We start from the raw sequence: 12,527 nt of genomic DNA on the forward strand, positions 1-12,527 counted from the left end.
TTCTTCTCAGCAGTGGTCGTTCCGAAATGCCAGTAGTTTGTAGCTTGTGAGAAATAACTATAAATATAAAAATTGACGAGAAAAAGTGCCTGTGAAGGTCTAATTTCTGAATAAATGATTTGAATTTGAATTAATTTTGTGAACGAAGCTTACTGGACATCAAATTGACGGACCGAGTACCTAATACTAAAATTCGCGCAAAAACTAGAATTATGGAGGAACGCGGCAAAACTTAAGTGGGATTGAACGAGTCACATTTGCAGGATGCAGAAGGAAAGGTGGTGGCTAGAATAAACATTGCTGGCTGGCGACGACAAAATGGCCGCCACAGAACAAGATGGTCGAACAATTTAGATGCGACGGATAAAAACTGGAGGAGTTACGCAATGGACAGAGATGGATGGCGAAGTACAGTAGAGCCTTTGCCGAGCAGTGAGACACCACAGGCTATTAAAAAAAAAAAAACAAAAAAAAAATGTTAATTGATCAATGATAATGATCATTCTGATAAATCAATTTAATTAAAACATATGGAATTTGAATCCGTTAAATGACGAAGTATCTTGATACATATCAGATTCAAGGAACAATATCTAATCAGATATAAATTAGCTACGTAAAAACATAAGATAGGTAAGTACAACAAATTTATGTATTATAATTTTCAGAACGTGAACATAATTGGAACACAATGATTCCAATGGAGCGTATTCTCGTAGTTTTAGTTGTTTCCCTTCCGTTTATTTATGGAGATGAGTGCATATCGTATAATTTCGAAGAAGATTTCGAAGTGTTTGACCCCACCTTGGGAAATGTTTGCTCAGTAACAAATAATAATTGGATATTAATACCTTATAGTTCCGTGTCTATACCACGTCCTGATCCTAGAAGCGAATTATATATAACATCGATCGCACCTAGCAGCTGTGTGTCATCGTTTTTCTTTGATGTTGAAAATGGTGGTGTAGTCGAAGTTTCCGTTTACATGATTTTCAATGACTTCCTGACTATTGGAATATATAACGAAGCGAACCAACTAGTAGTCAGTTGGACAAGTTTTGATAATGCGATAAATGTGAATTCATGGGAGACTATAAGACTTACCCTGAATACACAAGTAGTGGGAACATTTCGTGGTTATGTAAGTATTTGAAAGTTTTTAACATAAACAACACATTATGGTGTGTAATTTTGGTATTTACAAGATTATTTTCTACGTTAGTGACCAACAGTTGTATAAAAAATTTAAATTGTTTTAGGGATGCATGTAACTAGTGTATGAAAAGAATCTGAATATAATATATCACGTACCGAATTTGTCCACCAATTCTAATCCTGATCTTCCAACATTTCTTCTGAGCAGAGTAGTCTCTCTGAAATCCTAGTAGTTTGTAATTTTGATGGAAATATCATATTTTTTAATCGCATTACGTATATACTTAATATGTCTAAAAATACTATATAATAATTATTTATATAATAATTAATTTATTATTTATTCTATATTATTATATAGAATATAGAATAATATTTTTTGAAATCTGTTCTGTAGTTTCGAAGATTACCTACATCAAATGAGTGAGTTCCTCAAATGTGAGTTTGTACATTTAGGTACAAACTCACATTTGAGGTAGGTAATCTCCGAAACTACAGAACCGATTTCAAGAATTATTACACCATTAGAAAGGCATATTATCCAATATTAAAATTTATCTGAAAATTCCCACGACAGTGAAGACCCGAGCAACATCAACATAAGTTATGGCAATCATTATTTTTACATCAGATTTGTATTATAAATATAATCTTTATATATTCTACTCACTAGATTTCGTAAATCCGTTACCGAATTAAAGAAAGATAGTGTTCCATTAATGTGGTCATCAAACTTACTTTTATTACATAGGAAGGTATAATTATTAAATTATGCAACGTACTACACTCATCAATATCTCATTATCTGCAAAGAATTTTTTAATTCACAAACCCTGAGTCAAATCTTGAAAACATACATATGGTAACAATAGGTAAAGCCAATATATAAGTACTTATCTCAGCTTAAGTCATAATAAATTCGTAATAAAATAAATTGACTTAAAGGTTATTAAATGATATAGTCATAAAAATAGAGATAAACTATCAAACCAACACATTATTCAATAAATCTGATTTCTACCACCCGGTTCGTACATTATAGTTATAAATTTTAAATATAGTCGTATATATATATATATTTGCACATTGAACAGGAACATAATTTTCATTTCATATAATTTTATCATGTTTCAGTTATCGATATTCGCGACAGTGACAGTAAGCGAAACAATTTTCATTGATGCCTTTCGATATATTCCTCCAAGTCTTGATGAAAATGATATAGAATGTCCAATTTATGAGGATGACGTTCAAACGACAGAAGCTGTTACTGATGAGAGCACTACAGAAGCTGTGACTGACGAAAGCACAACAGAAGCTGTAACTGATGAAAGCACTACAGAAGCTGTCACTGACGAAAGCACAACAGAAGCTGTGACTGATGAGAGCACTACAGAAGCTGTCACAGAAGAGAGCACCACAGAAGCTGTGACTGATGAGAGCACTACAGAAGCTGTTACTGACGAGAGCACTACAGAAGCTGTGACTGATGAGAGCACTACAGAAGCTGTCACTGATGAGAGCACTACAGAAGCTGTGACTGATGAGAGCACTACAGAAGCTGTGACTGATGAGAGCACTACAGAAGCTGTCACTGATGAGAGCACTACAGAAGCTGTGACTGATGAGAGCACTACAGAAGCTGTGACTGATGAGAGCACTACAGAAGCTGTTACTGACGAAAGCACAACAGAAGCTGTAACTGATGAGAGCACTACAGAAACTGTTACTGACGAAAGCACAACAGAAGCTGTAACTGATGAAAGCACAACAGAAGCAGTTACTGATGAGAGCACTACAGAAGCTGTCACTGAAGAGAGCACCACAGAAGCTGTGACTGAGGACAGCACTACAGAAGCTGTTACTGATGAGAGCACTACAGAAGCTGTTACTGATGTGAGCACTACAGAAGCTGTCACTGAAGAGAGCACCACAGAAGCTGTGACTGAGGAGAGCACTACAGAAGCTGTGACTGATGAGAGCAGTACAGAAGCTGTCACTGATGAGAGCACTACAGAAGCTGTGACTGATGAGAGCACTACAGAAGCTGTCACTGAAGAGAGCACTACAGAAGCAGTGACTGACGAGAGCACTACAGAAGCAGTTACTGATAAGGGCACTACAGAAGCTGTGACTGATGAAAGCACTACAGAAGCTGTCACTGAAGAGAGCACCACTGAATCTGTGACTGATGAGAGCACTACAGAAGCTGTCACTGAAGAGAGCACCACAGAAGCTGTGACTGAGGAGAGCACTACAGAAGCTGTTACTGATGAGAGCACTACAGATGCTGTGACTGACGAAAGCACAACAGAAGCTGTAACTGATGAGAGCACTACAGAAGCAGTGACTGATGAGAGCACTACAGAAGCAGTTACTGATGAGAGCACTACAGAAGCTGTTACTGACGAAAACACAACAGAAGCTGTAACTGATGAGAGCACTACAGAAACTGTTACTGACGAAAGCACAACAGAAGCTGTAACTGATGAAAGCACAACAGAAGCAGTTACTGATGAGAGCACTACAGAAGCTGTCACTGAAGAGAGCACCACAGAAGCTGTGACTGAGGAGAGCACTACAGAAGCTGTTACTGATGAGAGCACTACAGAAGCTGTTACTGATATGAGCACTACAGAAGCTGTCACTGAAGAGAGCACCACAGAAGCTGTGACTGAGGAGAGCACTACAGAAGCTGTGCCTGATGAGAGCAGTACAGAAGCTGTCACTGATGAGAGCACTACAGAAGCTGTGACTGATGAGAGCACTACAGAAGCTGTCACTGACGAAAGCACAACAGAAGCAGTTACTGATGAAAGCACAACAGAAGCAGTTACTGATGAAAGCACAACAGAAGCAGTTACTGATGAAAGCACAACAGAAGCAGTTACTGATGAGAGCCCTACAGAAGCTGTGACTGACGAAAGCACAACAGAAGCTGTGACTGATGAGAGCACTACAGAAGCAGTTACTGATGAGAGCACAACAGAAGCTGTGACTGAAGAAAGCACTACAGAAGCTGTCACTGAAGAGAACACCACAGAAGCTGTTACTGACGAAAGCACAACAGAAGCTGTGACTGATGAGAGCACTACAGAAGCTGTCACTGAAGAGAGCACCACAGAAGCTGTGACTGAGGAGAGCACTACAGAAGCTGTGACTGATGAGAGCACTACAGAAGCTGTTACTGATGAGAGCACAACAGAAGCAGTTACTGATGAGAGCACTACAGAAGCTGTGACTGATGAAACCACAACAGAAGCTGTGACTGATGAGAGCACTACAGAAGCAGTTACTGATGAGAGAACTACAGAAGCAGTTACTGATGAGATTACTACAGAAGCAGTTACTGATGAGAGCACTACAGAAGCAGTTACTGATGAGAGCACTACAGAAGCTGTTACTGATGAGAGCACTACAGAAGCTGTGACAGACGAAAGCACAACAGAAGCTGTAACTGATGAGAGAACAACAGAAGCAGTTACTGATGAAACCACAACAGAAGCAGTTACTGATGAAAGCACAACAGAAGCAGTTACTGATGAGAGCACTACAGAAGCTGTGACTGACGAAAGCACAACAGAAGCTGTGACTGATGAGAGCACTACAGAAGCAGTTACTGATGAAAGCACTACAGAAGCTGTGACTGATGAAAGCACTACAGAAGCTGTCACGGAAGAGAACACCACAGAAGCTGTTACTGACGAAAGCACAACAGAAGCTGTGACTGATGAGAGCACCACAGAAGCTGTGACTGAGGAGAGCACTACAGAAGCTGTTACTGATGAGAGCACTACAGAAGCTGTGACTGATGAGAGCACTACAGAAGCAGTTACTGATGAAAGCACTACAGAAGCTGTGACTGACGAAAGCACAACAGAAGCTGTAACTGATGAAAGCACAACAGAAGCAGTTACTGATGAAAGCACAACAGAAGCAGTTACTGATGAAAGCACAACAGAAGCAACTGATGAGAGCACTACAGAAGCTGTCACTGATGAGAGCACTACAGAAGCAGTGACTGATGAGAGCACAACAGAAGCAGTTACTGATGAGAGCCCTACAGAAGCTGTGACTGACGAAAGCACAACAGAAGCTGTGACTGATGAGAGCACTACAGAAGCAGTTACTGATGAGAGCACTACAGAAGCTGTGACTGAAGAAAGCACTACAGAAGCTGTCACTGAAGAGAACACCACAGAAGCTGTTACTGACGAAAGCACAACAGAAGCTATGACTGATGAGAGCACTACAGAAGCTGTCACTGAAGAGAGCACCACAGAAGCTGTGACTGAGGAGAGCACTACAGAAGCTGTGACTGATGAGAGCACTACAGAAGCTGTTACTGATGAGAGCACAACAGAAGCAGTTACTGATGAGAGCACTACAGAAGCTGTGACTGATGAAACCACAACAGAAGCTGTGACTGATGAGAGCACTACAGAAGCAGTTACTGATGAGAGAACTACAGAAGCAGTTACTGATGAGATTACTACAGAAGCAGTTACTGATGAGAGCACTACAGAAGCTGTTACTGATGAGAGCACTACAGAAGCTGTGACAGACGAAAGCACAACAGAAGCTGTAACTGATGAGAGCACTACAGAAGCAGTGACTGATGAGAGCACTACAGAAGCAGTTACTGATGATAGCACTACAGAAGCTGTGACTGACGAAAGCACAACAGAAGCTGTAACTGATGAAAGCACAACAGAAGCAGTTACTGATGAAAGCACAACAGAAGCAGTTACTGATGAAAGCACAACAGAAGCAGTTACTGATGAGAGCACTACAGAAGCTGTGACTGACGAAAGCACAACAGAAGCTGTGACTGATGAGAGCACCACAGAAGCTGTGACTGAGGAGAGCACTACAGAAGCTGTTACTGATGAGAGCACTACAGAAGCAGTGACTGATGAGAGCACTACAGAAGCAGTTACTGATGAGAGTACAACAGAAGCAGTTACTGATGAAAGCACAACAGAAGCAGATACTGATGAGAGTACTACAGAAGCTGTGACTGACGAAAGCACAACAGAAGCTGTGACTGATGAGAGCACTACAGAAGCAGTTACTGATGAGAGCACTACAGAAGCTGTGACTGATGAAAGCACTACAGAAGCTGTCACTGAAGAGAACACCACAGAAGCTGTTACTGACGAAAGCACAACAGAAGCTGTGACTGATGAGAGCACCACAGAAGCTGTGACTGAGGAGAGCACTACAGAAGCTGTTACTGATGAGAGCACTACAGAAGCTGTGACTGACGAAAGCACAACAGAAGCTGTAACTGATGAGAGCACTACAGAAGCAGTGACTGATGAGAGCACTACAGAAGCAGTTACTGATGAAAGCACAACAGAAGCAGTTACTGATGAAAGCACAACAGAAGCAGTTACTGATGAAAGCACAACAGAAGCAGTTACTGATGAGAGCCCTACAGAAGCTGTGACTGACGAAAGCACAACAGAAGCTGTGACTGATGAGAGCACTACAGAAGCTGTGACTGAAGAAAGCACTACAGAAGCTGTCACTGAAGAGAACACCACAGAAGCTGTTACTGACGAAAGCACAACAGAAGCTGTGACTGATGAGAGCACTACAGAAGCTGTCACTGAAGAGAGCACCACAGAAGCTGTGACTGAGGAGAGCACTACAGAAGCTGTGACTGATGAGAGCACTACAGAAGCTGTTACTGATGAGAGCACAACAGAAGCAGTTACTGATGAGAGCACTACAGAAGCTGTGACTGATGATACCACAACAGAAGCTGTGACTGATGAGAGCACTACAGAAGCAGTTACTGATGAGAGAACTACAGAAGCAGTTACTGATGAGATTACTACAGAAGCAGTTACTGATGAGAGCACTACAGAAGCTGTTACTGATGAGAGCACTACAGAAGCTGTGACAGACGAAAGCACAACAGAAGCTGTAACTGATGAGAGCACTACAGAAGCAGTGACTGATGAGAGCACTACAGAAGCAGTTACTGATGAAAGCACTACAGAAGCTGTGACTGACGAAAGTACAACAGAAGCTGTAACTGATGAGAGCACTACAGAAGCTGTTACTGATGAGAGCACTACAGAATCTGTGACAGACGAAAGCACAACAGAAGCTGTAACTGATGAGAGCACTACAGAAGCAGTGACTGATGAGAGCACTACAGAAGCAGTTACTGATGAAAGCACTACAGAAGCTGTGACTGACGAAAGCACAACAGAAGCTGTAACTGATAAAAGCACAACAGAAGCAGTTACTGATGAAAGCACAACAGAAGCAGTTACTGATGAAAGCACCACAGAAGCAGTTACTGATGAGAGCACTACAGAAGCTGTGACTGACGAAAGCACAACAGAAGCTGTGACTGATGAGAGCACTACAGAAGCAGTTACTGATGAGAGCACTACAGAAGCTGTGACTGATGAAAGCACTACAGAAGCTGTCACTGAAGAGAACACCACAGAAGCTGTTACTGACGAAAGCACAACAGAAGCTGTGACTGATGAGAGCACTACAGAAGCTGTTACTGATGAGAGCACTACAGAAGCAGTGACTGATGAGAGCACTACAGAAGCAGTTACTGATGAAAGCACTACAGAAGCTGTGACTGACGAAAGCACAACAAAAGCAGTTACTGATGAAAGCACAACAGAAGCAGTTACTGATGAAAGCACAACAGAAGCAGTTACTGATGAGAGCACTACAGAAGCAGTTACTGATGAGATTACTACAGAAGCAGTTACTGATGAGAGCACTACAGAAGCTGTTACTGATGAGAGCACTACAGAAGCTGTGACAGACGAAAGCACAACAGAAGCTGTAACTGATGAGAGCACTACAGAAGCAGTGACTGATGAGAGCACTACAGAAGCAGTTACTGATGAAAGCACTACAGAAGCTGTGACTGACGAAAGCACAACAGAAGCTGTAACTGATGAGAGCACTACAGAAGCTGTTACTGATGAGAGCACTACAGAATCTGTGACAGACGAAAGCACAACAGAAGCTGTAACTGATGAGAGCACTACAGAAGCAGTGACTGATGAGAGCACTACAGAAGCAGTTACTGATGAAAGCACTACAGAAGCTGTGACTGACGAAAGCACAACAGAAGCTGTAACTGATGAAAGCACAACAGAAGCAGTTACTGATGAAAGCACAACAGAAGCAGTTACTGATGAAAGCACCACAGAAGCAGTTACTGATGAGAGCACTACAGAAGCTGTGACTGACGAAAGCACAACAGAAGCTGTGACTGATGAGAGCACTACAGAAGCAGTTACTGATGAGAGCACTACAGAAGCTGTGAGTGATGAAAGCACTACAGAAGCTGTCACTGAAGAGAACACCACAGAAGCTGTGACTGACGAAAGCACAACAGAAGCTGTAACTGTTGAGAGCACTACAGAAGCAGTGACTGATGAGAGCACTACAGAAGCAGTGACTGATGAGAGCACTACAGAAGCAGTTACTGATGAAAGCACTACAGAAGCTGTGACTGACGAAAGCACAACAGAAGCAGTTACTGATGAAAGCACAACAGAAGCAGTTACTGATGAAAGCACAACAGAAGCAGTTACTGATGAGAGCACTACAGAAGCTGTGACTGACGAAAGCACAACAGAAGCTGTGACTGATGAGAGCACTACAGAAGCAGTTACTGATGAGAGCACTACAGAAGCTGTGACTGATGAAAGCACTACAGAAGCTGTCATTGAAGAGAACACCACAGAAGCTGTTACTGACGAAAGCACAACAGAAGCTGTTACTGATGAAAGCACAACAGAAGCAGTTACTGATGAAAGCACAACAGAAGCAGTTACTGATGAAAGCACCACAGAAGCAGTTACTGATGAGAGCACTACAGAAGCTGTGACTGACGAAAGCACAACAGAAGCTGTGACTGATGAGAGCACTACAGAAGCAGTTACTGATGAGAGCACTACAGAAGCTGTGACTGATGAAAGCACTACAGAAGCTGTCACTGAAGAGAACACCACAGAAGCTGTTACTGACGAAAGCACAACAGAAGCTGTGACTGATGAGAGCACTACAGAAGCTGTTACTGATGAGAGCACTACAGAAGCAGTGACTGAAGAGAGCACTACAGAAGCAGTTACTGATGAAAGCACTACAGAAGCTGTGACTGACGAAAGCACAACAGAAGCAGTTACTGATGAAAGCACAACAGAAGCAGTTACTGATGAAAGCACAACAGAAGCAGTTACTGATGAGAGCACTACAGAAGCTGTGACTGATGAAAGCACTACAGAAGCTGTCACTGAAGAGAACACCACAGAAGCTGTTACTGACGAAAGCACAACAGAAGCTGTGACTGATGAGAGCACTACAGAAGCTGTTACTGATGAGAGCACTACAGAAGCAGTGACTGATGAGAGCACTACAGAAGCAGTTACTGATGAAAGCACTACAGAAGCTGTGACTGACGAAAGCACAACAGAAGCTGTAACTGATGAGAGCACTACAGAAGCTGTTACTGATGAGAGCACTACAGAAGCTGTGACTGACGAAAGCACAACAGAAGCTGTGACTGATGAGAGCACTACAGAAGCAGTTACTGATGAGAGCACTACAGAAGCTGTGACTGATGAAAGCACTACAGAAGCTGTCACTGAAGAGAACACCACAGAAGCTGTTACTGACGAAAGCACAACAGAAGCTGTGACTGATGAGAGCACTACAGAAGCTGTTACTGATGAGAGCACTACAGAAGCAGTGACTGATGAGAGCACTACAGAAGCTGTGACTGACGAAAGCACAACAGAAGCTGTAACTGATGAGAGCACTACAGAAGCAGTTACTGATGAGAGCACTACAGAAGCTGTGACTGATGAAAGCACTACAGAAGCTGTCACTGAAGAGAACACCACAGAAGCTGTTACTGACGAAAGCACAACAGAAGCTGTGACTGATGAGAGCACCACAGAAGCTGTGACTGAGGAGAGCACTACAGAAGCTGTTACTGATGAGAGCACTACAGAAGCTGTGACTGACGAAAGCACAACAGAAGCTGTAACTGATGAGAGCACTACAGAAGCAGTGACTGATGAGAGCACTACAGAAGCAGTTACTGATGAAAGCACTACAGAAGCTGTGACTGACGAAAGCACAACAGAAGCTGTAACTGATGAAAGCACAACAGAAGCAGTTACTGATGAAAGCACAACAGAAGCAATTACTGATGAAAGCACAACAGAAGCAGTTACTGATGAGAGCCCTACAGAAGCTGTGACTGACGAAAGCACAACAGAAGCTGTGACTGATGAGAGCACTACAGAAGCAGTTACTGATGAGAGCACTACAGAAGCTGTGACTGAAGAAAGCACTACAGAAGCTGTCACTGAAGAGAACACCACAGAAGCTGTTACTGACGAAAGCACAACAGAAGCTGTGACTGATGAGAGCACAACAGAAGCAGTTACTGATGAGAGCACTACAGAAGCTGTGACTGACGAAAGCACAACAGAAGCTGTGACTGATGAGAGCACTACAGAAGCAGTTACTGATGAGAGCACTACAGAAGCTGTGACTGATGAAAGCACTACAGAAGCTGTCACTGAAGAGAACACCACAGAAGCTGTGACTGATGAGAGCACCACAGAAGCAGTTACTGATGAAAGCACTACAGAAGCTGTGACTGACGAAAGCACAACAGAAGCTGTAACTGTTGAAAGCACAACAGAAGCAGTTACTGATGAGAGCACTACAGAAGCTGTGACTGACGAAAGCACAACAGAAGCTGTGACTGATGAGAGCACTACAGAAGCAGTTACTGATGAGAGCACTACAGAAGCTGTCACTGATGAGAGCACTACAGAAGCAGTGACTGATGAGAGCACTACAGAAGCAGTTACTGATGAGAGCACTACAGAAGCTGTGACTGATGAGAGCACTACAGAAGCTGTGACTGAGGAGAGCACTACAGAAGCAGTGACTGATGAGAGCACTACAGAAGCAGTTACTGATGAGAGCACTACAGAAGCTGTCACTGATGAGAGCACTACAGAAATTGTCACTGATGAGAGCACTACTGAAACTGTGACTGATGAGAGCACTACAGAAGCTGTTACTGATGAGAGCACTACAGAAGCTGTGACTGATGAGAGCACTACAGAAGCTGTGACTGATGAGAGCTCATCATCATTCTGGACTCCTTTGACTATTTCTTTGGTGGCAACAGGATCGATTATAGCCCTTGTTATAATAATTTTAATATCATATTGGTGTGGTAAGAGAAGACAAAAGAAAAGGGTTGCGGAAATGTTGTACATGGATATTGAGGAAATGCCGAGGACTGTATTTGTACCCAGAGTCAGGAGTGTATATTCTGAGTCTATGACGAGTAGCATTCGTTATGCTAGAGACTATTAATACTCGTAATTGTTACACAAATAAGTAATGTAATTTTTGAAGACGATCATGAGAGAAATGCCTCTACGAAAAATTCCTTTCAAAAGCCCTGGTGACATTCAAATCTTCTTAATACATTTGTTTTCAGTAAAACCTTAATAAATTATACACCTATGCCTTCCTCAGGAATTACATTATCTGTTGTTGAAAACCTTGTAAATGTCCGTCTATTATTTGTTTATATATAAGGATTCGAATTTTGCCTATAATTATCCTTAAAATTATGAACAATAAAATTAAATTAAATGCGGTACTTAGAGATATTTAAAGGGATATTATAACTTATTTTCATTTGTAAATATTAAAGTCATAAGTAATTGTTAAACTTTTGTTAATCGTTTATTAGTAAGAAAATTTTGTATTGACAATTCACCTTGAATTAAATATGTTTAAAAGTAATTTACAGTTGCTTACGTATGTATTGATTTGATATAATCTAAACTTGTACATTTTCAGTTAAACAAAATACCTTATGCTAAAATATATATGTAAGGGACCTTAACGCGGCTGGCGCTTAGGTCTTTATTGCCGTTGTTCGAATACAAAACAACGGCAATAATGGCGTAAGTGCCGGGCGCCATAAGGTCCCTTTTGATATGGACGGCCACATATGATTTGTTATTGTAGATAATAATAATGATAAGATTGTCCATTGTCTCTTCCTAGTTTATTAAAACTGTTAAAAATAGATTATAACTCATACAGTATTTTTTTTTAAATTCCCGATTCCTTGTACGTACATACTCTATCTTTATGCCGGCTCCACATTATCGCCGAATGCATGAACATTGCATAGTTTGTATGTGTGCTTTTATTTACCACTGTGAAAAACCAGCAATGTGTGCCGAATCCGTCAAATTTCGGCAAACTTTTTGTAATTTGGTATGTAGCCGGCATTATAATTTATCATCGATATAAATATACCAATAGGAATG

General features: G+C 41.6%; 1 protein-coding gene across 1 annotated transcript; it reads left to right on the forward strand.

Annotated features, from left to right (window-relative positions):
- The first annotated feature begins 682 nt into the window (after positions 1–682).
- LOC128676027 (uncharacterized) lies at positions 683–12,294 on the forward strand. The gene is made up of 2 exons (XM_053755919.1): positions 683–1,141; positions 2,290–12,294. The coding sequence occupies exons 1-2, from the start codon at positions 692–694 to the stop codon at positions 11,551–11,553; spliced, it is 9,714 nt and encodes a 3,237-aa protein (XP_053611894.1). The 5' UTR covers positions 683–691; the 3' UTR covers positions 11,554–12,294.
- The last annotated feature ends 233 nt before the right edge of the window (positions 12,295–12,527 follow it).

Source organism: Plodia interpunctella, chromosome 15, assembly GCF_027563975.2.
Source record: "Plodia interpunctella isolate USDA-ARS_2022_Savannah chromosome 15, ilPloInte3.2, whole genome shotgun sequence".
In the NCBI taxonomy this organism is placed as follows: Eukaryota; Metazoa; Arthropoda; class Insecta; order Lepidoptera; family Pyralidae; genus Plodia; species Plodia interpunctella.

Excerpts from the sequence above, each read along its gene's own strand:
- LOC128676027 (XM_053755919.1), top strand. The coding sequence starts at position 692 with ATGATTCCAATGGAGCGTATTCTCGTAGTTTTAGTTGTTTCCCTTCCG. Across the intron at positions 1,142-2,289 it reads TGGGAACATTTCGTGGTTAT|TTATCGATATTCGCGACAGT; the intron begins GTAAGTATTTGA and ends ATCATGTTTCAG.